The sequence below is a fragment of the Grampus griseus genome (assembly GCF_964374135.1).
Source record: "Grampus griseus genome assembly, chromosome: 6".
Classification (NCBI taxonomy): Eukaryota; Metazoa; Chordata; class Mammalia; order Artiodactyla; family Delphinidae; genus Grampus; species Grampus griseus.
The window spans coordinates 54,949,535-54,977,437 of NC_139000.1; the positions used below are offsets into that span (position 1 = coordinate 54,949,535).

Below are 27,903 nucleotides of genomic sequence, written 5' to 3' on the forward strand. Positions count from 1 at the left end.
GATAATCTGATTCTAGAACCCTTAGCCAATCATGGTAGGGCCTCCACACCGAGCCAGATAGCTCCATAATGACTCTGGGATGCAGCCGGCTTTAAAGTCCCTTTCCTTCTTTACTCCACTGCCTGAATTCTAGTATATGCTTCCACTGGCCCTCATTAGCACTGTTGTTAGCCACCTGGTTTCCACATCCCTGGAAGGGTGGGGGAAGAAGGTTGTCTCTGGGAATTCGGATCTGTTTAATTTTGAATCTTAGTTCCGTGACCCAGCTGTCCTAAGTGTGAGCCCTGGAACCAAGAATATGTGGCCCTTGCCTCAGGGTTACCGTGAGCATAAAATAAGATGATCATGTACCTGAAAGAACTTTGGAAGACATGAATGCTGTGGGCTTATGTGTCAGGATAACGACATCTGTATTTTCCCACACAGGGTGGGCAGCTTCAGACCTCAGAAGGATAGCACCCTCCTGGTCCAAAGGGTATGAGACCTGGGACTGTTTGTCTAAGCTGCCTGTGGTCAAAAGTACATTCTGGACAGAAGAGGTGGTGATGTAACTGGGCTCTGTGTGTGTATTGAAAAATCCCTCTTTGCTCTTTCCTCATTTCGGGTTTGTCCTTTGAGTCAAGTCAAATATTTATCGAGCATTTCTGAGTACAAAAGTAGTGTATTAGAGACTTGTGAGGGATACAGAAGTAGAGCCCCTTTCCTTATGGAGTGTGCGGTCTCATCGAAGAGCAAGGACAGCATGAGTGTATACGAAGGGAGACGTGTGGTAAGTTCAAGTGCAGGCCACAGTCGGTGCTGCCCGGAGGATTTCAGGAGAGGGGGGAACTCTGGGTTGAAGAATGAAGGCAGGCAGATCAGGCCGAAGGCTTTGAACACTTTGGTTGGTGGAGCTGGGGGTGGTGGTGTCGGTTTGGGGATGAACACCGAGCAGACTAGGGGGTCCAATCTCAAGATCTGGGAGGGCCCGGAGTTACTGGGAGATTCTCCCTAGCATGAGGAAGCTGGATCTTTTGTGGATGTTCAGGATGGGTCAGAAAGGGGAGCCAGATGCCAGTCAAATTCTTTGCTCAGTCTCTGAGCATATTGCTTCTGCAGTTCAAATGAAAATTAAATGTGTTATTGACAGGAATTTTCGAACACTTGGGCGAGGCTGGGCAGACTACACACCTTGTTTTCCCTGTTGGACTTGCTGCATGGCGTTTGGGTCAGAGTAGTGGGAAGATCACATGTTGTTACTTCTCTGTTTTTGGTAGCCCCTCGTCCCACATACGCAGCTGCCCCTTGACCATACAGTGAACATCGGAAGTGCTTAGTACATACTTACTTTTTATTTGGTAGGTGGAATTGGGGAGAGCCAGTCTCTGTAACAAAGTCTAATTTTAGGTAATAGTTTCCACTTTCTCAAGCACCAGCCTTTTCATTTGAGTTGCTAATATCTTTCTCCTTTCCTTTCTGAGGGTGCCCTGTTGTAAAAGTGCTAATTACTAATATTCTGACCACAGGGTAGCAGTTGTGAGGAGCCTGTATCATCCATAAATAGAATCATCAACACTTAAGTAACTGAAAGTAGGCTCTTAAGTTAAACACAAAAACCTGTTTATACCTTTATGAACAGCCCCACCATGCTCTTTCACTAATGTTTTTCTGCCTTTCCTGTCAGCCTACCAGGGGGTGGATTGGGTCACACAGGGGCCCAGGTCAGTCCCAGTGTGGTGTCTGTTCTGGCCTTAGGCTCCTAAGAGAAAGACTCAATGGTTACAACAGTGGGGATGGTCAGAGAATACTTCAGAGGGAGCCTGGCTCATGCCCTACAGGGGGGCAATTGCCTTTACTTGTTCCAAAATTGAGGTGAACCATTTCTAGGGGAGGAGGGATGGGTAGGCAGTCTAGAGCAGGGTTGACAGCTTTTATTTTATACTTTCCAAGTGTCTATATTGTTTAGATGTTTTTCACCGAGGGCTTTTTATAACAATACAAAAAATTATATAATAATACAATAATAATAAATAAAAAGAATAATGTAAAAATTAAGTTATGGTACTACAAAGTTAAGTAATTAAATACAGGTGGAGAATAGAATGGATTAGAAGTCCCAGTTTGTTATGACAGTTCTACAAATACTCGCTAGCTTTATGACTGACTTTTCTCTGTTGTGGAGTCCAAGCAGAATGACACCCTTAACTCCAGGTTGCAGGTATTCAGTACGCGTATCACCTCAGATGGCAAACAGGATTGTGGATTCTGCAAGGAGCATCCTCAACAAGTTTATACCCGATATCTATATTTACACAGACCACATGAAAGGAGTCAACTCTGGGAGGTAAGTGTCTGTGCGTTTTTGGAGCCTAATCCCCTAGCCACCCTAGCCTTTGTCATACTCCTGGTCTGATTGAAGCTAAAGTTGCCAGCTCTGAGGTTGGGCAGCCAGAGGAAGAATGATTCACAGTTTTTTTCCTTCCAACTTACCGCCATTGTCAGCAACAGGCATCTTTTGAGCACCTATCACATGGAAAGCGTCACGGTGCCCAGTGCTGGGTGATGAGGGGTTGAGACGCCAGCCTAGGGGAATTAAAGCCCAGCTATTAATAAACAGTGCCACAAGCTTTAAATCCCATCTGTCCTCTGTTCCCACAAAAAATTAAAGTAAACAAGTTCTTCCATCCTGTGTGAATAACAGTTTAGGGGAAAAAATCTTTTGTTGGTTTAAGTGCCAGTCGGCTTCTCTCTCCATCAAGGGGAAAAACACCCCTAGAGCCAAAGAAAGTTGTTATTGCAGATTTGAGTTTGGTTTAGTTAGAGCCTTTGCAGAAGACCTTACTTTAGAAAATAAAAAGTTAATGATGATCTGTGTAATGAAAATATCTGTTTTAGGCTTTGGTTGTATATTTAGAAACCAGCGAGTTAGGGAAGCAATTAAAACCTAATTTTTTATTATGAAAATGTTAAGTATACAGAAAAGTTGAAAGGATAATACAGCGAACACTTGTATATTCCTACTACTTGTAGTTAACAATGAATATTTTGCCAAATTTGCTTTCCTTGTGCGTGGGTTTTCTTTGTTTTTGCCTAACCATTTCGACGTGAATGACAGTATCTTTACACTTTGAATCTGAAGTTTTCAGGTTGTGTCTTCTAAAAATAAGAACATCAGAGACTGACTGTTGTGGGATAAAAAATCAGTTTTTTCCTAAGTTGTACCACAGCTCATCCTTTTTCATAGCTCTTCTGTCTGAGCTTTCTTTAACTTCAGGAAAAGAAGGAAAAAGAGGGTAAAGGAGGGGTGAGTGTGTTATGGGATCTCAGACCTTCATGAAGCCCAAGGGAAAGATGCAGGTGACTCTTCAGAAATGCAGCGGTGGCTCATAGTCCAGAGCAACAGAGGTGGTGATGTCAGAGGTTAGAGTTGGGAAAGGGTTTGTGTGCAGAGCTGGCCCTTTTTCTGGGACTTGGAAACGTCAGTGATGGTCCCAAACCTTTGGTGTATTGCTCAAATACCATCAGTGTTTTTCCTCGTTCATAATGTGGGAGTGATAACAACTGCATCCCTAGGTTACTGTAAAGATGAAAAGGTCACATATGTAAGCCACCAGTGCAATGCCTGGCACATAGTAGGTGCAGCAGAAATGGTAGCTGCTAATGCCGTTATTTCCTTTCTCTTCTCCTCTTGGCCACAGGCCTGGAACTATGTGTCAGCTGTTTTCTGGGGAGAGGGGATTACGAGGGATGGGGGAGGATAGGTAGCGGTAGCAGCTGTCTGAATGGCCTGACTCGATAGTGCCTTGTCGTCCGGCCTCTCACTCTACACAGAAGCAGAGCAGACCTGAAGGCCATGCTGCCTCCAGCTAGAGTGTGGCTTTTTATAATGCCATCGACTCAGCAGACCCTAGTGCTGGTCAAGGCGCATACTTGCTAATAATGAGTAGGAAGCTCACACGTGGATGGAGATGTGGGCATAATGTAGCCTTGTGTTATCAACTCCAAGCTCCACTTTAAAATTTACCTCTAAAACCAATGCATGGTGTTAAGTTTGTGTTCCGTTTTCTAAATCTCAAGCTACAGTTGACTAACGGTGATCTTCCTTCTCCATTATGAAATTATAAAGTCATGGGTAGGTATTCTCTTCTAATTCAGTGAAGTATCCACGTAAGTTAGGCTTATTGAAGTCTGGGAGTGAGAGTTACGTGTGGCCATGGCCTGGAACCTTGGTGGCCAGCAATTTTCGGTGGGCTGTGCCAGCTCTTTGTCCAGTGCACACTTGTCCAGTGTGGTCCCATTTTGATTCTCACAGTCATCTCTCAGTCATGAAAAATCTAGTCCCTCACCAGTTGGAAAGTTTTGGAGGCTGTCATTTGCAAACTGTACCAATGTGCATCTTCAGTGAGGTCACTGGTGATCAACTACATTGTCAGCATAACTTGAAATAGGCCTGATAATACACATACCCCAAATTGGGGGGCGGGGTGGGGATTGGTGTAGAGCACATAGAGCTTAATATGTTATTGTGTTGTTTTCTGTAAAACAAATACAATATCAAATGGAACGGTCTTGATTAAATATGAAGTTCATTGCAATAAGTACACACGCCTCAAAAATTTCACATGCATGGAAAAGTTTAGAAGTTCTTAGGAAATGCGTGTAAGTGGGTTAGAGCAGTGATGGTGGCTTATCTCCCTGCATTTTCTCCTCTTTATTTTGGCATGCCACAGCCTCTACTGATGAGCTGGTGCCCAATCCCTCCTCCTGGTCAAGTGACTCATCAGCAACTTGAGATTGTGCTTTAAATGTCCCATGATGATGCTTGGTGGTACGGTGTTAGATTGTAAGTGTGACTCAGAGTGCCCTGGAACCGGCATTCTCACTGCACCTTCTTGCCTTGGCAGGTGTTATTAATCCTTGGCTACATAGACAATCACTTTTTTTTAAAAGAAATTAAGGACTGACCAGTATAGTTCCTCCCTATTGTGAGCTCATATATAGTACATTTGAAACATAAATTTTATGCGTCGTTTTTCTGAAACAAATATTTTGGCTGGTTTTGTGCTAGATGCATAGAAAGTGCTTCATGAATATGTATGTTGGATTGTGTTAAAGGAGGCTTTATTAAAGCTGTATTGTGCTTGCATGTGGAGTGTACTGCTGGAAAGTAGGTACAGTCGACCCTGGAACAACGCTAGGGTTAGGCGTGCTGACCTTCCCCGCAGTCAGAGGCCTGCGTGGGACTTAATGCCGTTGACCCTCCACATCCTCGGATTCAACCAACTTAGGATCACGCAGTGCTGTAGAACGTATTTAGTGAAAAAAGTCTATAAGTGGACCTGTGCCGTTCAGACCCGTGTTGTTCAAGGGTCAGCTGTGTGTGTTTAAGAGGCACCGGGCAAGGTAGACGTGAGGTGTCAAATCTGGAAATTTTGTGGAGAGATGCTTGTTTTTATTGTTTGTGGACTGATTTTGTTTTGCATCCAACTGGTTGTCACTAAGCCTCGTGAGAGCAGGGACTCCTGTGCTTACCATGGCGCCCCAGTTCCCGGGTCTGTGGAAGCTTTCCCCCAAATGTTTGTTGGATGTACACGTATGTGAGTCATTTGTGGTCCTGGACAGGAAGGGTGTTAAGGTCTGGCTGTTGGTGGTTGAAACACACAGGCGAGAGCATGGTGCTGGCTTGTTGATCATATTAAGTGAATTCTGAGTTAGAGATGTCCCTTGGGGACAAAAACATAAAAGTGTGCCTTCTCTAGGCCCTTTCTCCTCGTGTGGTATTTCTCATCACGGGGGAACAGCCTGCTGTCTCTCAAGGAGAGCTATAATCAGATGGTCTCCAGGCTGCTTGTACCTCTGGGCTGGTTGTGACTGAGGGCTGAGCGAGTGCCGTGGTGGAGAACTTGCGAGGGCTTTGGAGTCTGGAAGATCTGTGTTTGAAGCGCATCTCAGTCTCTTTCTAGCTGTGTGGACTTGGTGCAGGTCGCTTGATTTGTCCATTTCCTCAGTTGTAAGGTGGGGATGGTATTACTCACTCTGCAGAATAGTGTCGAGCCCCTACCTCAGAAACTAGGGGCTCTATATGTTGACTGTTACGAACTCTCACAGCAGGATGTTTTACAATGTAGTGAGTGGGGAAAGGTAAGGGAGAGCTAGGGGAAGGGAGGGCTGAAAAGAAAAGCAATGCAAAATTTGCATCACCTTTGGTTCTGTCACGTGTGTGCCCTCACTGCGTCATGTATATGTCCAGTGTGAGCTGGGAGGGACTCTAATAAGACCTGATGTGACCAGACAGAATGCCATCAAAAAGATGTTTGTCTTCTCTTTTTACTGGTGAATGTGAACCCCACTTCGTGTGCTACTCAGTGTCTGTGCCTTTGAATCCCCAGGTCTCCGGGCTTTGGACTGTGGCTGGTCGCTGAGACCACCAACGGCACCTTCCTCAGCGCTGAACTTGTCTCCAACCACCAGGGCCAGGGGGCAGCGGTGCTTCCCGAGGACCTCGGCAGGAACTGTGCCAGGCTGCTCCTCGAAGAAATCCATAGGGTATGTCCTCTGCTTCTGCAGGTCCAGGAGAGGAGCCATCAGGAAGCAGTTCTTTGTCTGTCACTTTTATTCGTTAGCAACTTTCTTCCTCTTTTAAGGGCTTCAGTCAAGGAGTTAACCTCTTCCTACCCTTTAGACAGTTTAGCATTAACTAGCTTAATGGATTGGCTAAACTAGTCAGTGAGCAGAGGCCCAGCCCCACTGGTTTGTTACATATGGCAGGTAAGTCTTTTTTAATATATAAATTTATTTATTTTAAATGTTTGGCCGCGTTGGGTCTTCGTTGCTGCACGCGGGCTTTCTCTAGTTGCGGCGCGCGGGGGCTGCTCTTCGTTGCCGTGCCCAGCCTTCTCATTGCAGTGGCTTCTCTAGTTGCGGAGCACAGGCTCTAGGTGCATGGGCTTCAGTAGTTGTGGCTCGTGGACGCCAGAGCGCAGGCTCAGTAGTTGTGGCGCACAGGCTTAGTTGCTCCGCGGCATGTGGGATCTTCCCGGACCAGGGATCGAACCCGTGTCCCCTGCATTGGCAGGTGGATTCTTAACCACTGCACCACCAGGGAAGTCCTGGCAGGTAAGTTTTAATGATCGGGAGGGCAGAGAACTGGAACAGAGTCATACAGGAGAGAGAAGGTGAAAAATGAAGCAGGTTAGGCAGTGATTGGCCAATTGAAGAGCACACATCCCCTGGAGCAAAGCAGGGACCTTCTCTCAGCCCCGTGTCGTTGCCATAGGGGGATGGGGGCTCATTCTTTTCAGATTTTTCAAGAGAAGCTGGAAACCTGGATTTGTGTGTGACGTTTAATTCAGATAGAAAACAGTGTCAACAGGCTCGATTTTGTAGGGTGCTTGGGAGCACATAGAAGAGTGTCTAGGGAAGGCCAGCCTGTGTCAGAGCACAGTAGGGGCTTGGGAAGAGGGGACAAAGAAAAGATGACATGATGCTGAGGACAAGACTGCACTGATTACCATTTTGCTTCTGCTGCCCTACTGGTGGGACACGGCGTAGACCAGTCTGGCCAAGCCTGTCCCCTCAGTTGCTACAATCCTTTTTCTCTGTTGATCCGTAAGAGCAACATGCACATATGTACACACACACTTTACTCTGTTTCCCAGGGACAGCTGAGGCGACCCAAAATAAGCAAGGAGGAAATTGGAAGAGAAGGAAAGATGATGACAGGAGAAGTAAGATAAGCTGCCTGAAAATTCATTCTTTAAGATCCCATATACTTGGTTAGAGGAGCGTCACAAACCTGTCTCCAAGATTTCTGTTAGTCTACACCTCAGGAAGGGGAAACCTTTACCTTGACATGCAGAATCCAGGACAGGCTCCAGGGATGTTCAGTCCTCTGCTGTGGATGCACACTGGGGCCCACATTCTTAAACTGAGCACTAGCAAGAATTGGTGTCCACAGGTGATTGGTTCCAGGACCCCTCCTCCCCCCAGTGGATACCAAAGTCCCTGGATGCTCAAGTCTGTGTTTCATTACTCCCCCCCTGCCCCCCCCCCCCCCAGTATCCACAGGTTCTGCATCCGCTGATTCAGTCATCTGAAATTGAAAATCAATCTGTGGTTGGTTGAAACTGTGGATGTGGAGGGCCGACTGTACTCTGGGTGATTCACTATTGGATGGTGTAGAGTGTTTGTAAATTGTCTTTTTTCTCCAGCTGAAGAGCTGAAGAGCCTTTCATCTCTCTACTATCTGTGTATTTATTCTCAGTTATTAGACATCTCTGTGGTTCTTTCCTGAAGTCTTCTAGGAAGTTTTGCTCTGTTTAAAGTCGCAAAAATCACACATGAGCCCAGTGAAATAAAATCAGTAGGGCTGGTACAGTGGTGATTTTGTTCTTTAATTCTTCCTTTTGCCACTGTAATTTATTAATCAGTGTGGCAAGGTGATGCCTGGGTCATGGGTATTGATCCCTGCACAGGCCTCACTAAGGAAAACAGCTTATTGCCACAGTCCACTCCCCGGATCAAAGTCAGCATTTTTGAAAATATCTCATTGGTCACAAGGTGGAGCAAGTAGGAATGAACTGTTTCAAAGTTCATTAAAATTTCCAGCTTATTTAGTGTCTATCTAATTAAATGGAAGAAAAAGGACCTATAACTGTGTCCTCAGTAGAGGGACCTCATTCCCTCTACTCACCATTCAGCTAGGAAATAGTGGAGGAAGGAAATAGTCTATCACAAGAAATCCCTCTGAGCGAGGAAATATGTTCTAATAATTCTTGAGCAGTCAAGATCTGGCCTCAGCTTTTTCAATGCAAAGTCTTTCCAATGTTTGATGCTAAATTTAGTGATTTTTGAAAGATGGATAGTAACTAAAATTTGGGAGTAAATGGAGTAAATGACCAAGAGGTTGCCGTGCCAGTTACTCAGTTCAGGAAATTTGTCATCTAGATATTTGTGAAGAAAGACTGCTGGAGACACATGTGGGTCCCTCAGCTGCTATTGACTCATGCAGGTTTCCCTGCCTTGGTCCTGGGGTGGCCGGCAGGCCTTCTCTCTGACTGTGGGGACACATCCCTCTCTTTCCAGTGGACCTGGGGGATTTGGATGTATCCCATTACAGGATAGCCCAGTGGGAGCCCCCGGACACAGCTGGAATATGGGTTTTGTATCTCCGTAAATGGCAGAGTAAAAGCCTCAGGGTGAAAGCACAGCCCACCAGTCCCCAAGAGCGAAAACATGCAATCTGGATTAGGTTATTTTATTTTACTTTTTCTATACTCTAGTTAAGTTCTGCTTTAAACCGTTCAGTAGTGGCTGGACTGAGTTTTTTGTTTTAAGTCATTAAGAAAACTTCTTTTGTGTGTGTCTATGATCTTTAATTGCTAAAAGGATGAAAATGCATGCAGTTTTTATAATAATTCTTTGTAAGTCTGTGATGTGACATGGTTTAAATAAGTAATAAAAATCCATCCCCTTTGGTACCGTTTATGCCAAAGTTTTAATCCTCTGATCTAATTCCTCTTGTTCCATTTTTGTCTCATCAGTTACCAAGCCCTCTTGATTCTGTCCCAGGCTTTCTGGAACTGCCCTTTCCTATCCTTCTCTCTGCCCCCATCTCCCACCCTCCTCCCTTCCGTTCCCCCCTCCCCCGATATAGGTACTGGCTCTCCCTACTTGCAGAGGGGAAATCCTTTCCATACCCTCTCCGGCATCCTCTTCAGCCTAAATCTCCCCCTAAAGCTGCGATCTGGTCTTGGTACTCCTGTGCTCAGAGACCTTCACCAGCTTCTCACTTCCCCAGGATAGAGTCAAAACCCGTGGCCCAGTTAGAAAAGCCCCACCTCAGTCTGCCTACTCCACCTTATCCCTGCAGTTCCGCATACTTCTCCGCAGAGAGCAGACAGCCACTCTCAGGCTGGCCTCCTGGTCCTTGCCAGCCCTGGGTTGTATCTCCCCCATCCTCCTGCTCTTCCTCCCTCTCCAAACCCTGCTTATCGCTCCAGGGCCAGCTCAAGTCCCCACCTCCCCAAAGCCTCCCTCTGGTGCCAGGGGAGTGACAACCCCTCTCGCACCACCTTGGCAGTCCCGGTGCCCACAGCCCCCAGCTGCCGCGTAACTTCATCTTCACCTTCACTTGTTACTGGTTCCTGCTCATATTTTGTCTTTGTAATGAGATTGAAGCTACTTTGCACAAGGCTTGTGTCCTGCTGTCCAGGCGGCCCCACCACTTCCTCTGTTGTATCCTGTACACAGACCCTAATATATTTACTGCAGTAAGATCTTGGTTCAGTACATAATTAAAATCAATTGAGGGCTTCCCTGGTGGCACAGTGGTTGAGAGTCCGCCTGCTGATGCAGGGGACACGGGTTCGTGCCCCAGTCCAGGAGGATCCCACATGCCGCGGAGCGGCTGGACCCGTGAGCCATGGCTGCTGAGCCTGCGCGTCCGGAGCCTGTGCTCCGCAATGGGAGAGGCCACAACAGTGAGAGGCCTGCGTACTGCAAAAAAAAAAAAAAAATCATTTGAGAATAGCAACATAGTGCTATGAAGCGGAGACTGAAGAGAACAGTTTAATTTTAGGCAGTCTTATGAAAAGGAGCAAGTTCTGTAAAACAAATAGTTTTGTTAAATCTTCTTATATTAATATATTTTGTTATATATTCTTTTATTCTCCATGGGTCAGGTTTTCCGTTTAGATGGAAATATATGTGCTGGAACTCCTCTCGTCCTAAAATTTGCTAAATGAGATGAATATTGTTCTTTATTAACTCAGGTAGATGAGGAAGAGCAGTAGGTTTCATAAAGACTGGCAGTAGGCTCCACTTCTGATTTTCCTACTTCATTGTCCTCAATGAAGTCTAACAGCAGAGAATGAGCGTCTGTACCTGAGAATCAATTTATTCCCTACCCTACGTGCATTAAAAAAGGAGAGAGGTGTACCCACGTAAGCAGCAGCGGGTGACCACTTATCCCATTCCAAGTCTGGGAGAGTGTAGCCTTGAACAGTGATGTGCCATGGTTAGAAACTGGATTTCTTGTTGTGAAATATGCAAAGTATGTAGACATTCAAGGTCATCCTGCTTTCAGTACGTACAGTGTAAATTTAAGTTGTTGTAAATAAAGTTATCCCAGAGAGGATGATCTGAAATAAAGACATTCTTCAAGGCACAAATGGAAGTAGCAGTAACGCCTGCATCAAGCAGAAGCAAAATGGGTGAAGTGGTTGAAAAATTCGAGAATGAAAGAAGAAAGGCAACCAAAGCAGTTGTACTTCATGAGAAAGTTTTTGAAGAGAATTTTGTCCTGCTTATTGATTTGGAAGAACAGGGAAAATGGGGGAACATAATGCATAAATAATAAGAATGGAGGGATCTGGTCTGAACAGTTCTCCAGTTCTAAGGCACACAGGAAGGGTTAAAGAGGGGAATCTAAAGTGACATGGCAGGCAGTTTCTGAATGTCATCGAATGTGTTGTAGGTAAGACCCTTGAAAGGGAAAGGTCCTCTCATGTCAGATTAGCTGTGGTGTTCTATGACAGATTAAATAAGTAGAAATGTCACTCACTTAACCCTTGGTAATTATGCATTGCCTATAAATGATTATGCTTTTTTGCTTTTATGTCCTGCTATGGCTTTAATTACAAAGGCAAAGTTTCATTTTTCACTAGATATACCTCGGTAAACTTAAATGTCTATTCATTCTGATAGTCTCAGCTCTTACAATTGTTTTGATTAACTGTTAGTTTAACCCCCTACAGTTACTTGATATGAGGATAACTCTTTAAAAGACACTTATTCTGTTTTATTATTGCTTGAATTTTGCCGTCTGCTCTTCTGTGGTTCTGATACTCTGGGCATCTGTGTCTGTTTTTTTTTTTCCCTCTGTTTTGTTGGTTTCCCATTATCTGGTTTGGTACAATGATTAATCCTTAAAGTGTTTGTGTTTACAGGGTGGATGTGTGGACTCGACCAACCAAAGCCTGGCTCTGTTACTCATGACCCTTGGACAGCAGGATGTTTCCAAAGTCCTTCTCGGACCACTCTCTCCCTACACGTGAGTTGTTTTCTTTCAGCCCCCTTATGCTCTCCAGTTTAATCCTCCAGTCGAACAAAATGATGAGCACTATCCTGTTCCCACCTGATTATGCTGATCCTTAAATGCGCTGGAGGTTGTCGCTTTCATCTGGCGTTTAACAAGGATTTTGCTTTCCTTTCTTTCCTGCAGTTTCTTCCTTCCCAATTGTCATTTCTGTGTCATTAAAACTGCGTGATCTATACTAGACAGTTCTGTCTGTGCTTTAGATATTGTTTCCATTTTGGAGGTAAACTCCTGCTTCTGTTATAGCTTGGGTTTTATTGTTAGTTTTTAAAAATCCCTCTTTTTCCTAGCTTTAGCAAAAAGGACTGCCTTTTTGTCCAAGAGGCAAAGTCCATAGTAACACCACTGGACTAGGAGGGAAATGCAGAGGTGAGTTTGAGGCCATGAGATGTTATCAGAGGTTGACTGTTGGGGTATTAAAGCAGGCATTCTCCAAAAAAGAGCAGGTCCTCAGAAGACTTGAATTCTAAACAGCACAGTGAAAGAAGCACTCCTGTTGATAGTCAGTGAGGTTGCTGTGAAACAGCCTGTTTGAGCACTGACATCTCTGTACATGTGTCTATATACTTGAAGATCATTCTGTGGCCACCTGTGGGTGGGAAGCTGGCGGAGGGAATGGGCCTTGGGTTCGAGGACATATTCAGGTAGATATGAGACTGAACTGTCCTTTTTCGGTTATCATGGTACCGATGCTGTATATCTGAAAGGTACAGTACTGTGATAACTGAAGAATGGTGGTGCCATCACATTGAGAAAGGGGCGGGCACTGTAGAGGGGGCAGTGTACCATTGGACCCGGGAGCTGGGAGTGTAGAGACCAGGAGATCCTTTTGGAGGCTTTTTTTTTTTTTTTTTTCCTGTAAGTTGGTGGTGGAAGGCTTTTTGGAACAAGGAAATGGAAGAGAATACGTTGTTAGCATTGCGGGAAGACTGAAAGCAGGAAACTGGTGAGGACCACACTATCTCCCTATAACTTGTGTAAAGTATTTCACAGGACAGGAAACCTGAAATTGAGTAATCCTAAGTGGCATGCTGACATCAGGAATCAACATTGCCCAGAGAGACTTTGTAGTTAAGGCACTTGGAGAGGAGGTGAGGGCTGGGTGCACGGCACCTTAAGTGTAGAGATTGGCTTCCCAGCGAGTTTGCTGCAAGTGGCTGACAGCCGTGTGGCTGCCACAGTGCCCTTCACCCTCTTAGCTGGTCTCATGGCTGCTGCTTTCCCAGCCTTGGCTTCAGGGCAGCAGAAGGCCTGGCTGCTCGGGCAGCATGAGGCGGTGTCTAGAAATGTGTGTGGTCGTGGGGCATGGGGTTTGGCAGAACATTATGTGAAAAATGGAATGTATATTTTTATTTTTCCTTGACACTTTTTTTTTTTTTTTTTTTTTTTTGCTTTTAGAGATTTTTTTTCAGTTTGGCTACAGGGCCTTGTATAATCTTTTTAAGTCAGCAAACTCTGTGGAGACCATCAAGATGTGACTGGACATTTTTAAAAGTTCCTGTGTCCTTGACACACCCCCTCACCAAACATTAATTGCAGTGTCTTGTCTTCCAGAGACCTTGCCTAAAATTACACATCTCCTGGGAAAACAAAGTGGTCTGCTCTGAATGGAGCTTTACAGGAGTGGGACAAATTACAAAATTTTGTGTTTTGAGCCCTGGGGCTGGGACTTGCAGGACAGTCTTCCTCTGGATTACCTGCCCCCCCAGGGCTTCCTGCAAGAGGGGCGGCCAGAGGCTTGGAAAGGGCAGCCTCCCTTCTTTCAGTAAGCTAGGGCAAGGGAGGAGGAGGGAGTTTCTTTTTGAAAGCTGTATCTATTTGGGACCCTTCTTGCCCTTAATCATTGTGGAAAGCTCTAGAAGCCCAAAGAGATGAAGGGCAAAGGCGGGAAGAAATAGGCGTGCTCCAGGACAGGCAAAATTATCATCGTGCGTTTGCATACAGTTAAGGGTAAAAGGACAGAATCCACCGTCAGGATGATCATGGTGAGGGAACAGCTTATCCTAGTTGGATTCAGGAGCTTTGGAGACCATGATATCACACGTATTTTTATGTGCAATTAAAATCATAAAAATCTGCTTTCTGTAACCTCAGATTTCTAAAGAAAACCAGAAGCAAGACCCTCCTTGGTTTAAAGAAATGTATTTTTTTCTGGCAGTTTGCATGTTTTGATTTGTATAAATAGCTTTTTAAATGTCTATTTACAGAGCACTGGGATTAAGCAGGATAGTGTTTTCTAGCAGTGTTGCTTTCAAACCCTTTCTGGAAAATAAGGGTCTTTCTGTTTTTCCCCTTTCCTCTTCTCTCTGTTTTACTGCAGGACGTGGCTGGTAATGGTTTTCTGTGTTCCTTGAGAAAGTAAGTCTATATGTGTGAAATTCTTTGGGAAGGCCAGAGAGGTTTTTTTCAGTAGAATAAAATAGTATTGGATAACATGCTGGTATGTGGAGAATCTGTTTCTTTTCAATTTGCGGAGTTTTAGGTGGTTTACAGGTAGTGATGGTGGTTCTGCTTGCCCCTGAAAAAGCTTAATTTTACAGTTTAAGGATGATGTATACTTTATTTGAAAGTAGGAGTATATATCAACGAGTGTCTTAATTAGCACTTTCAGAAATTGTTTATGATCAGAGACTGCGGTGACCGGAACTTTCTGCGTTCTGCCAGTGCACAGGTATTGGAGTCCAGCCTATCTGGATTTCAGCTCTGGCTCTGCCTTGCAACACTGGGAGACCATGGACAAGGTCTTTGGCATCTCCGAGCCTCAGTTTCATCCACAGAGAAAGTGAATGGTCCTGAAGTCATGGGCTTGTGAAGGTGGAGCGAGGCTTAAATGCGGTCGGGCACTTAGCTCTCCCAGCAGCGCGATGTGCCTGGCAGAGCTCCATCAGTGCTGGGCGCACACGGACATCCAGTCTCCTGTGAAGTTCACTTTGAACACCAGGAGGCCTGGTAAACTTGCTTTGGGTAACCTCAGGCCTGAAGTCGGCTGTAAATCGTCTGCTCATCTATCTAAATCTGTATCCACTAATTTTTATTTTTCTTAAAGATTTTTTAAATTTTTATTTATTTATTTATTTATTGTTTTTTAAAATTTTTGGCTGTGTTGGGTCTTCGTAGCTGCACGCGGGCTTTCTCTAGCTGCAGCGAGCGGGGGCTAGTCTTCGTCGCAGCGCGTGGGCTTCTCATTGCGGTGGCTTCTCTTGTTGTGGAGCACAGGCTCTAGGCCCACAGGCTTCAGTAGTTGTGGCTCGCGGGCTCTAGAGTGCAGGCTCAGTAGTTGTGGCGCACGGGCTTAGTTGCCCCACGGCATGTGGGATCTTTCCAGACCAGGGCTTGAACCCGTGTCCCCTGCATTGGCAGGCAGATTCTTAATCACTGCGCCACCAGGGAAGTCCCTGTATCCACTAATTGTTAAATTTATGACTAACTTCCTGCAGTTACATTACTAAACAAACTACACACATCTTATTTACTGTTCCTGAGAATTCTGTAAGTGGATGTTTATTTAACAACACTTAACAGTGTTCGCTGTGGGCCAGAACTCTTTCAGGTTTCATGATAACCCCACAAGGGTGGTAAAGTTGTGAAGGCAGGTACACTCCATTTTACTGGTCAGCGGATTGAGACACAGAGTGGTCAAGTCGTGTGCCCAGGGTCACACAGTCAGCACCTGGGGTTCGGACTCTGACGTCTCATCCAGAGTGCACGCTTCCCTGACCCACTGTGCTGTTTAGTAAAAGCTGGGATTTCACACATGTTATTGGACTCCAGGCACCTCCCTGCCTGAGCCCAGGGTGCCCTGCTGTATCTTTTCAGAATCCTCGTTTCAAATTGTCATAAAATGATCTCCTTCTGTCTTTCATTGGAAGTCTAAAATAAACTACGTCACTTTGTTTTATTCTAGTTTTAATAAATGACCTCTTTTCACTTTTGTGACGTGCTGGGGAGCGAGAGCCCAGGGTCCTTGTCAAACACGGACTGATCGGGGTAGTTGGCCCACCCAGTGTGTAGCACAGTGATGTGAAGATCAATGAGATGCTGCTCTTTGGGTTCAGTTGCCCAACTCCTCTCTGGGAGCAAGCACAGCACACGCCACCTTACATCTGGGAAATGGTTTAAATGCTGCAAAGCCCAGTCTCCTTTATTATGTTCTTTGAGCCGCAGGACATATTTGGCATATGGTAAAACAAGTGATATCCTTACTTTTCAGATGACAGAGAGGTCTGTCACCTGCTCATAGTGAGTTCTTGGCTGAACTTGGCCTGGTATCCATGTCTCCTGAGAGTGCAGCCAGCCTGGCTCTCTGTTTCCTGCTGCCTTTATAACGGAGTTTAATAACTTCATTCCTGGAGCAGAGGTCAGCTGGTCTTTGGGAAAACAGCTCTTCGGCAGAAAAAGTACCACCGATATATTTAAAAGATGCCGTGTCGTGACTACAGGGAGCCCTGTTGAGCAGATTCTCTTCCCACCCCCAGATCTTCCATCCCCTCAATTTGCAGAGCAACTCCTTAGATCTGAGAAGTAGGTGACCCCAGTGTCCAGGTGGCTTGGTGGAGCAGGAGGCGGGGCCCGCTATCATGGTTTGTTGTTGTAGAGCCGCCAGAGAGAGCGCGTCGTGATCCCCGTCACCACCACGCTCTAGCAGGCTTCAGAGGGGGACCTGGTATGAGGGGCTGTATTTTAAGGGGCAGGGCTGGGCAACCTGGCAAGTTCCAGGCAGTTGGGATCCAATGGGCAGATGACTGTGAGCCCAGTGGCCTTCACCTGTTGACCAACAATGGTGGTGGGAACAACCCACTCTTGGAAAATACACAGGAAGAATTACCTCTGTGCTTCAGGATTCTCTGAAACCTGCTTGTCAGATGGACTGGAGGTGTTCAGGAAAAGTAGGTTGTTGGTGGTTTTTTGTTTTTTCATTTTTTAAAAGATATAAATCACTTTGTTCTGGGGGAAGAAAGCTCACTAAGGATACTTCTCTTAAGTCAGGAGTCCCAGTTGCCTAAAAGGGTTAGTCGGAAAATCTTCCAGTCACACTGTTGCGGGTAGAGGAGCAGAGCTGCCCTCGGTGTCCCGGGGGTGCCTCTTCTGCCTGGCTCTGTGGCTGGGGAGCTGTGTCTAGAAAGTGTGGGTCTACTGTATGGTGTTCGGAAGAGAAAGAAAGGGGAGCGGTGCCGCGTGGGGCTGTGGAAAAGGACACGGACCGGCCCTGGACCTGACTTTGTTCAACTGCATATAGATGTGGGTGAGTTTATTCTGTTTGGTTTTCATTTTCTTAAGGATACTGTTAGTATTTCATATCGCCTGAGGTTATTTCTCAGCTTCTGAGCATGGTTACTTTACGCTATCCGAGCCACAGGAGACTTAGGGAGAATGGGGCTGGCGGTGGAGGGCATCATGAAATGTACCTTAACTCAGTCCTTACACAGTCTTCCTCAGACAGGCTGAAGGGTTGGCAGAACATTATGTAAAAAGTGGAACTGACTTTGCTTTTGCTAACGATTCCAAAGGCTACAAATACCCCAAAGCTGCAACTATGCAGACCTGCACACTCAAGCCTGTGTTTCTCCCCTCCTTCTCCAAGAGATCAGAGGCAGGCTGCGGCCTCTTAGGAATTCTGCCAGCTGGGGAAGGTGTCTGCTTTTTCCAGCACAGTTGAACGATTCAGGGTGAAGTATGAAGTAGGCTGGGGAGGCTCTGGAAGCAGAGCGTGCCTCGGGCCTGTATTAGAACCGAAGCAGCAGCGAGAGAGAACAGGCTGTTTCCTCCTTAGAATGCAGACAAGTGGGTGAGATGGCTGGCTTTTTCTGTGTTGCTGCCAGCCGGAAGCTATGCCCACAGATGTGGACTGTTTATCTATGGTTTTTTTTGATGTGTTTGTTTTCTTTCTTTCCTAGGGCAGGGTTAGGGAGGTTGTGAGGCTGGGACAGAGCAAAAACCTGAAAATTTCAATTGGTTAGTAAAATGAGAAAGCCAGCAGGGGAAGAATTGACTTCCCTTAATTGCTAAGAATGTTGAAGTCATTTCTCAGAAGTATCCCTGGGGCTTCCCTGGTGGCGCAGTGGTTGAGAGTCCGCCTGCCGATGCAGGGGACACGGGTTCGTGCCCCGGTCTGGGAAGATCCCACACGCTGTGGAGCGGCTAGGCCCGTGAGCCGTGGCTGCTGAGCCTGCGCGTCTGGAGCCTGTGCTCCGCAACGGGAGAGGCCACAGCAGTGAGAGGCCCGCGTACCGCAAAAAAAAAAAAAAAAAAAGTATCCCTAAACCCTAACCTCCACATCCTGTTGGGTGCCCCATTCCTGAGTGCCTTATATATAGTGCCTAGCAGGTGTAATGGGTTAAGGTCATTGCCCTGGAGGTGCTTATATAATTTACCAAGAGTGGGGCCAGGGCAATTGTGAGACACTTACACATGAGCATTTCATTAGACTCCATAAGCAGAGCCAAGAATGCTATGGAAACCCAGAGGGGTTACTGGCTAGAGAAGGCTTCGTAGAACAGGTGGCAAATGGGACGTTATTTTAAAGATGGAGATGAAGTAGCACAATCCAAGGTGGAAGAGAGAGCAAAGAAGTGAGGAATTTTTCTGTGCGCATGCAGCCATCACCGGGACTCCTACCGTCCAGGCTAGTTACTGTTCCATCTCTTAGCCCATCTCGGGCAGACAGGATGCGGAATTGTTCAGACTTTCTTTCCCCCTTTTTGCTTTTTCCTCCTTTGACTAGATTAACTAGGATAAAGGGACAGGAGAGGGTGGAAAATGCATTGCAGTAGGCTTTATACTTAGTTTGGTATATACTGTGTGAGGACGGGAGCCATGTATCAGTTTTTTTTTTTAACTTCACAAATAAAATAGTTATTTTAAACAACTTTATTGAGATATAATTCACATACCACACAGTTTACCTATTTAAAGTGTACAATTCAGTGGGTTTTTAGTATATTCACAAAGTTGTGTAAATGTAACCACAGTCTAATTTTAGAACATTTCCACCACCGCGGAAGGAAACCCTTTTGCCCATTCACAGGTGTTCCTGATTCCTCTCACTGCCCCCAGCCCTAGGCAACCCCTAATCTGCTTTCTGTCGCTATAATAGATTTGCCTGTTCTGTCCAATTCATATAGACTCAAACAATATGTGGTTCTTTGTGACTGGCTTGTTTCACTTAGCAGAATGTTTTCAGGGTCCATCCATATTGTAGCATGTATTAGTACTTCATTCCTTTTTATGGCTGAATAATATTCCATTGTACAGATAAACCATCTTTTGTTTATCCATTCATCAATTGATGGCCATTTGAGTTGTTTGTACTTTTTGACTGTTATGAATAATGCTCTTATGAACATTTATGTACAAGTTTTTGTGTGGATGTATGTTTTCATTTTTCTTGTGTATATACCTTAGGGTGGAATTGCTGGATCATGTGGTAACTAACTCCTTGTGTAACATTTTGAGGAATTGCCAGACTGTTTTCCACAGTGGTGGTACCATTTTACATTTCTACTAGCAGTGTTTGAGGGTTCCAATTTCTCCTCACCCACACTTTTGTTATTATCTTTTTTTTTGATCATAGCCTTTCTGTTGGTTTTGATTTGTGTTTCCCTAGCAACTAATGATGTTGAGTATCTTTTCATGTGGTTATTGCTATGTGCATATCTTCTTTAGAGAAATGTCTATTCAGATCCTTTGCTCATTTTAAAATTAGGTTATTTGGTTTTTTATTATCGAGTTGTATGCGTTCTTTATATGTTCCAGATACCAGACCCTTATCAGATAAATGATTTGCAAATATTTTCTACCATTCTGGGGGTTGTCTTTCCACTTTCTTGATAGTGTCCAGAAAAGATTTTAATTTTGATGAAGTTCAGTTAATCCATTTTTTCTTTTATCACTCTGCTTTTGATGCTGTATCTAAGAAATCATTGCTTAACCCAAGATCATGAAGATTTACTCCTGTGTTTTCTTCTTTGAGTTTCATAGCTTTAGCTCTTCCATGTAGGTCTTTGATCCGTTTTGAGTTAATTTTTGTGTGTGATGTGAGTAAAGGGTCCAGCTTCATTCTTTTGCGTGTGAAGCACCATTTGTTGAGATTATTCTTTCCTCTTTGAATTATCTTGGCACCTTTTTGAAAATGAGTTGACCACAAGTGTGTGGGCTTATTTCTTGACTCTCAATTCTGTTCCATTGACCTGCATGTCAGGATCAGTATTTTGAAAGCTCCTCGGGTGATTCCATGTACATTCTGTGTGAGAACTGTTTGTATGGTTTGATTGGGAGGCAGCACAACACAGGTTGCTGAACTACTTCATTAAAGACGTGCAGATCTCCTTAGGTAGGTTTATTCCTAGATATTTTATTCTTTTTGTTGCAGTGGTAAATGGGAGTGTTTTCTTGAGTTCACGTTCAGATTTTTCATCATTAGTGTATAGGAATGCCAGAGATTTCTGTGCATTAATTTTGTATCCTGCTACTTTACCAAATTCATTGATTAGCTCTAGTAGTTTTCTGGTAGCATCTTTAGGATTCTCTATGTATAGTATCATGTCATCTGCAAACAGTGACAGCTTTACTTCTTCTTTTCCGATTTGGATTCCTTTTATTTCCTTTTCTTCTCTGATTGCTGTGACAAAGCGAGAGAGAGGCATGGACATATATACACTACCAAACGTAAGATAGATAGCTAGTGGGAAGCAGCCGCATAGCACAGGGATATCAGCTCGGTGCTTTGTGACCGCCTGGAGGAGTGGGATAGGGAGGGTGAGAGGGAGGGAGACGCAAGAGGGAAGAGACATGGGAACATATGTATATGTATAACTGATTCACTTTGTTATAAAGCAGAAACTAACACACCATTGTAAAGCAATTATACCCCAATAAAGATGTTAAAAAAAAAAAAAAAGATATGCAGATCATCTGTTCTTAACTAAACCAGTGTTTCGCAAACTGGGCTGGTACGAATCACCAGGGAGGATTCTGGCCCCTGTGCCCTGCGGAGACACGGCTTGGTAAGGGGTGAGGAGGGGACATGTGGCCTGTGATTCTGGGCTCTTCCACATGGACACTTCCTCTCCACCAGTTAGTTGCCAATTGATTGAAACCTTCAGGAATCTGCTTGTTAAATGAACTCTCCAGGTGAGTCCTATGGTCAGTCTCGCTGGGTTGATGCCAAATCTGCTAGGCCAGACCAGTACCATGGTCCTTCCACGGAATTGCTGTTCCCAAGGTACTCTTGGGGTGAAGCCATCGCTCTGTCTTAAGGGGAATGACAAGAAAGAGCCCCTTGAACCTCCTCTGCATGTTTACTGTGAGCACTTCCCTGGCCACCTTATTTAGTATTGCCTTCAGCCATATACACACAAATATTTTATACCTACGTTTCCTTGTCATCTGCCTTGTTTACTTTATTTAAATTTCTGACTATGGAGGAAGTATATATGTATTTCAAGGATATAGATTGAAAGCTTCATGAGAGAAGGGATTTTTGGTTGACTGCAATATCTACAGCATGAAGAACAGTGCCTGGCACGTAGTAGGCACTCAATAAATATTTGTTGAATGAATGAAAGGGCTGTCGAGATTGAACAATGGAGAGAGAGACTTTTCTCTTTCAGCATCAGCAGCAGTCACCCTGCTTGGTTTTAATCTCATGATACTGTGACTCATTAAAGCACGTGTTTCTCTCTCTGCATGAGCCTCTTGAAGATTAATGCCATATTCATGTCCACTCTAATGCATGTGTAGGACTAACCTCTAACCTTTTCCTTTCTTTTTTTAAATTTAATTTGTCTTACGTTGTGTGCATCTCTGCAAGCTGTTTAAAATCATCTTTGGAATCTGGCAGGCTGTAAATAAATGCTGTTTAATCAGCATTGATAGAAGTTCTTAATTTCAGTTATTCCTCCTGATCTGGGAAATTAAAAGCTTCAGCTCTAGGCTGGAGAAGAATTTTTTAAAAGCCGAATTCCTCTTTCATTTCTCCCTCCCTTTTTTAAATTTTTATTTTTATTTTTTAGGATAGAATTTTTGCGGCATTTGAAGAGCTTTTTCCAGATTATGTTTAAAATTGAAACCAAGCCATGTGGTGAAGAACTCAAGGGAGGGGATAAAGTGCTGATGACTTGTGTTGGCATTGGCTTCTCCAACCTCAGCAAGACCCTCAAGTGACACTGTCACAAGCTGAAAGGCCCCAAGGCCTCTGGACACAGCAGAAGCTGCCAAGGAACCAAAGGGACCAAGTTCATCCAGGACAGGATGGCCTCTTATATTAAGGACTTAAAAATTTTTCCATTTAAAAACCATCAGCATATCCGAATAAAAGATGTTTCTCTATCTTGTGGTTTCCAGCCATTTCTCCAGGGCAGACATTCCTCAGGAGGCCCATTCTTGATGGGAACTCCCTTGGCTTACCTGGATGAAGAGTGTGCCTTCAGGATACAGTCGTGCTGCTAGAACAACATCACAGCTGCATTTCAGCAATGCTTCCTCAGCCCACATCCCCAGGCTTCTGCCATATGGCTATTTTTCCAGACCTGTGGAGTTACTGTTCGTTCTGGAAGGACTGACCTCTCTGAACCTTGGTTTCTGTGTAGGGATTAAATGAGATAATATGGGTGGAAGCCCTTTATGAGTAGTGCAGTGTGATGCAAATGTCAGAAATTGGTGTAGTAGACTATTTTATCCCTTGTCTTCTGAGTGGACTGCTATCTTGGAGACACACTGCTCCCCATCTGGTTCATTGTATGTGGATTTTGGGGAGGATGAGTGACTAGGGAGAGCAGGAATCTAACGAAAGTTATTGGATATTTTCTGTATCTCAGGTGTGCTATGTGTTTTCTCATTTTATTCCCACAATAGCCCAGTGATGTAGATTTTATTATCTCCACAAGAAAAATTTAAAAAGGTATTTTGTTCTTTTGAAATTGATAATGTAAAGATAGTAGATCTCCTGATTTAAAAGATCTAAGTGTAATAGTGTCAGAGTCTAGAATTTCACCCTACTTGCAAGCTAATAAGTTAGATGATTACTGTTTCATGGATGCTAGCAGAAGAAATGGATATCTCAGGTCAGAGACAAAGAACTTTATTACTCAGAGCACAGCAAGCAGCATGAGCTTCATGTTTGTATTGGTTTCTTTCTCCCCAAGTCCCACACTGGTGATGTGTAGGGGCCGCAGGTAGATGCCATGCATGCCGGGGGTTTGCATCAGAGCCAAGGAACATGCACACTTGGGCACTCCACCTCTTACAGCAAGCCTGCTCTTTGTTCCAGATGGGGACATTACTTCACCTCTCAAGATTGCTTGCTATGAACACATGATGAGAAAGTGTTGTGGTAAAGGCCTCCCCAGCAAGAATGTGCAGGACCTGTGGTAGTTTCGTCTGCAACTAATAGAGGCTACATGTGGTGTGTGTAAGGGGTCAGAATTGGTAGAAGGGGAAATATCTGATTCTTTCTATTAGGATTCCAAATGGTGTTTTCCACCTAGGGTGGGCTTTTTTTTTTTTTTTTTTTTTTTTTGCGGTACGCGGGCCTCTCACTGCTGTGGCCTCTCCCGTTGCGGAGCACAGGCTCCGGACGTGCAGGCTCAGTGGCCATGGCTCACGGGCCTAGCCGCTCCGTGGCATGTGGGATCCTCCCGGACCGGGGCACAGAACCCGCGTCCCCTGCATCGGCAGGCGGACTCTCAACCACTGCGTCATCAGGGAAGCCCAGGGTGGGCTTTTGAAGTAAGGAAAGGTCTTTACCTCCCCAGTTCTCTTGCTCCCCTTTTCTTTTTCAGTAAAAGGGGTCCAGAAGGAGTCTGTGCCCTCGTGTCTGGGGGTGTGGGAGGATGTGGAGGTGAAGGGCTAACACTGAAGGATTCAGGCCATTTTGAACTGTGGCTCTCTGCTTACTGAGAGCTCTACATAGTGTGTTAGATTTCTGTTGCTGTGTAACAAATTACCACAGACTTAGCAACTTAAAAGAATACCATTTATCATCTCACAGTTCTGTAGGTCAGAGGTCTTGGTAGGCTTGCTTGGGTTCTCTGGCTAGGGCCTCAGAAGGCTGATGTCAAGGTGTTAGCCAGGCTGGGCTCTGGGCAAGAATATGCTTCCAACCGCATTCAGGTTGTTGGCAGAATTCAGGTGGTGGGACTGGGGTCCCTGCTTCTGGCTGTCAACTGGGGACAATTCTCAGCTTATAGAGCCTGCCTGCATTCCTTGCAACTTGGTTCCCTCCATCTTTAAGCCAACAACAATGCACTGAATCCTTCTGTGGCGTTGAATCCTTCTCATGCTTGAATCTGACTTCTTGTGATACCAGGGTAATCTCCTTATCTTAAGGTCATCTGATTACAGCAGTACCTAGATTAGTGTTTGAATAGCCAGGGCCCAGACTCTTGGACATCTGAGAATTCTGCCTGCCACACGTACTGCAGTTTTATTTACTGCTGCTGTCGTTTGAATCCAGATCTGCCCATGCTCAGATACAGAACTAAGGGACCACGTGGCTTTGGCTGTGTCCTGCAGGGGCTTCCTGTCCCTCGGGACAAGCTCTGGAAATGGTACTGTTGGTCAGTTTAGGGTGGCATGTAGACTCCAGGCAGATCATTGCAAGCAGTAGAAGGGACGTGTGCCCCTCTCTGCTCTAAACACGGAAGTGTCCCAGCCCTCATCTGGCACAGCTACTTCTGGAGTGGTGGTGGTGATGCTGTTGCCAATAGGAGGACAAATTTAATATTTATTTAAACAGCCTACTGCCAGCCCCTTCTCAGGTGCCCAAGAGAAGCAATTGCACTCCTTGGGCAGAAGTTGCTGGTACATCTTAGTGACATACCGCTCCTTCATTCTCTGCCTTATTCTTAGCTTAGCTCCTGATTGGTTCAGCTACCCCTGGTGCAGTTTGATGGGAGATTCCAGCATTTTGGACTTGGCTTTCTATCTTGGCCTGTCTACTCCTCTCTGCTGACAGACACAGACCACTCTGAGTTCAGCGAGACTAGTGATTTTTTTTTTTTAAGGCATATACATCTGTGATGTTTTGGGGCTCATGGCCGAATCACAGCCTTTGCCTTCCTGTCATGTACCAGGCCCTGCTTCTGTCTTTCACCGTCCTTCTGTGTGAACACCAGCCAGCCTCCCTCCATCATGATTATTTACCATCTTCATCAAGACAGTTGATAAGGGTAGGGGGAAGCTGGGGTATTGCAACATGACGTGCTGATGGGGAAAGAGCAGTTGGAGGCACTGTGATATTCACATTGCCCTCAGAGGGCAGCTGAACCTTGTGGTTTGTTTGTTTGTCTTAATCTTTTCTGATAAAAAGTGGTGAAGGTTATCACTGATTACAGACCCAACCAAAAAGCCCCAAAACTTAGGTTGCACCGTGGTGCCTGTCCTCACTGTCATGCTACGATGAAAGATCGTGAGGTGGCCATTCCGCTAGGTCTGTTGTGTCTGGAGGCTCCTAGGTGAGGCCAGTGCTGGCAGTTAGCTTCGTGGTGACCGAGCGGAAGTGTTGAGGGTGTTAAAAGACAGGGAAGGAAGTAGCACATTGGAGTAGAGGAGGCCTGTGGAAGTGGACAAAATTGAAGGTAGATAGAGAAAAGGAAACACCAGGAAACTAAGGGATTGCTTCAGTTTTAACCATGCCCAAGGTCGGGGTGGGATTCACCTGGGTGAGGTGAGGGGACCAAGGCAGGGTGCCGAAGTGGATTTTTCCAGGGTATTGGTCACGGTGGGAGGATTAGAATGTGGCGTTCCACTGACTTTACCTGTTGGTGTTTTGCTGGAGACGTGTGGATGTGCCGGTGGGCAATTTTAGCCAGTCTGTGGTGAATGGGAAAGCAGCACCGCAGCCTGTGTGCCCAACCTGGACCTCTGTTATTCCTCACCTGACTCCAGAATAGGGGAGAAGTAACTTGCATTTAGTCAGTTTCCATGTTTAGACCACCTGGCGGGTTCTTTAGAAGTGACTAACAGTTAATAGGAATGTCAGTAGGCAAGCCAGGTCTTTCTGTACTCTAGCTGGCTAGGTCTAAGAAGCCATGTGAGGGACTTCCCTGGTGGTCCAGTGGCTAAGACTCCACACTCCCCATGCAGGGGGCCCGGGTTCGATCCCTGGTCAGGGAACAAGATCCCACATGCCGTAAGTGAAGATCCCGCATGCCGCAAGTGAAGATCCCGCATGCCGCAACTAAGACCCAGTGCAGCCAAATAAATAAGTAAATAAATAAACACTAAAAAAAAAGAAGAAGCCATTTGAGTGGGACAATTTATCAGTGTTTGGCATCTTGGATGGACCAGGGCAGAGTTTTTTTCACACATGCGCCACTTCCTCTCTTCCTGGTTCTTCTGATACTGGTGGCTCTGGATGTGGATCCTGCTCTGCTGACACCCTTCTGTTGAGTCTGCAGGGGAGGTGATGGTGACCTCGCGAGCTAAGTAGCCCAGTTTGCTTTCTGGTCCAGTTCAGCTACTAACCAGCTGTGATGGGATAAGTAATTCACCTCCCCACACTTGGTTTCCTCTGGGAAATCAGGGTGGATGTGTGAGATGGTGCCCCACAAAACAGAAAGATGTGCATCATTGCCTCCTCCTCCCCTATCATTATATGTGTTTACTTGGCGTGGCAGATAGGTTAGTTGGCATGAGTATTTTTATTTTAAACATCAAGATGTTTCTGAGGTCTCAGGACACTCTTTATTTGTGTGTTTCTTCCCCGTTCCCAACCCTTTTAAAGAGCTTTACTTCAAAAATTTCAGATTGATTAATTTGTTAATAATTTCTGCTGTGATTTGGGAAATCATATATTCAAACTGATGAAGGCAGGTGAATTTCCAGAAATTAGAGACCAGCTTAAATGAACAAGCCCAGCAATGACACATGTGGCAACTTCACGTGTCTACTCTGTGAATACCCTGTCACCACGGCCGTGAGGGTGCTGGGCCTGCTGCCGGACTCATTGGTGGCTGTTTGGGTAACTGGTCTTGTCTTGGGAGTAGATGCTGCCCCAAAGGAAGGGGAATGGCAGAGGCAGCTTCCTGTTCCTGCTGCATCTGTGGATGGCAGGACACTCCTGAAGACATCTCTTTATAGTCTTCAAGGGAAGATATTGGTGGGGATTGCGTATTTGGAAATGGTGCCTGGCTTGCTGCTTGCAGGGATCCAATTTCAGATCATGACAACTGACCTCAGGTGGTTTTAAATGCTGAGTGTACTTGGCTCCCATACTTCCTGCATTCTCTCTCCGTGCTCTGTTTCCACCTCTCTGCTATTTTACCCGTTAGGCAATTAAAGGCATCGTGCCTAAGATCTGTAAGTTTTGAAGAACCAATGGAAAGGCTTGCAAAAAAAAAAAAAAAAAAAAAATACTGGCTCCAAATTATGCAAAAAAAAGAGCAAAAATAATTAAATATCCACAAAATGAAACATTTCCAAACTTAAAACGTTGAGAACAATATAGTTGAGAGTTTCTTCACAAGTATTCCCAAGCACATGCAATGATTGCAAGGAATCATTGCTAATCATATATTAAATGGGTTGCTGGTCAACCGAGCAATTTAAAAGGCAAAATTATAAAGAGCCTTTCAGAAATTTGGCACGTGGCTACATTTTGATACGTGTGGTTTGGCGACGCTGTCATAAGAGGCCTAGAAAGTAAAACCACGTAAGCCCTCCCCGCCCCGTGAGCCACCTCTACAATCTTAGCGCCTCAGCAGTTCCTGAGGGACCCGCCCCGACGGGCACCCCCCCCCCCCACTGTACGTTCTCATGCACCCCTGGGTGCCTCCCCTGTCTTCACACTTCACACACTCAGTTGTTGCTTAATTCTCCTCTGTGTTAAC

The 27,903-nt window shown here is 45.3% G+C and overlaps 1 protein-coding gene across 4 annotated transcripts in view; it reads left to right on the forward strand.

Annotated features, from left to right (window-relative positions):
* RCL1 (RNA terminal phosphate cyclase like 1) overlaps positions 1-27,512 on the forward strand; it is a 90,470-nt gene extending 62,958 nt beyond the window's left edge. For 2 of the 4 annotated variants that reach the window (XM_082656312.1, XM_082656310.1), the window contains exons 6-9: positions 2,198-2,323; positions 6,369-6,525; positions 11,928-12,031; positions 22,087-27,512. In XM_082656312.1, the coding sequence (XP_082512438.1) occupies positions 2,198-2,323; positions 6,369-6,525; positions 11,928-12,031; positions 22,087-22,237 (538 nt within the window). In that variant the 3' untranslated portion in view covers positions 22,238-27,512. Of the gene's footprint in view, positions 1-619; positions 770-2,131; positions 2,324-6,368; positions 6,526-11,927; positions 12,032-14,396; positions 15,028-22,086 lie in introns of those variants that run through there. The other 2 variants (XM_082656313.1, XM_082656311.1) reach the window with 2 other exon arrangements.
* The last annotated feature ends 391 nt before the right edge of the window (positions 27,513-27,903 follow it).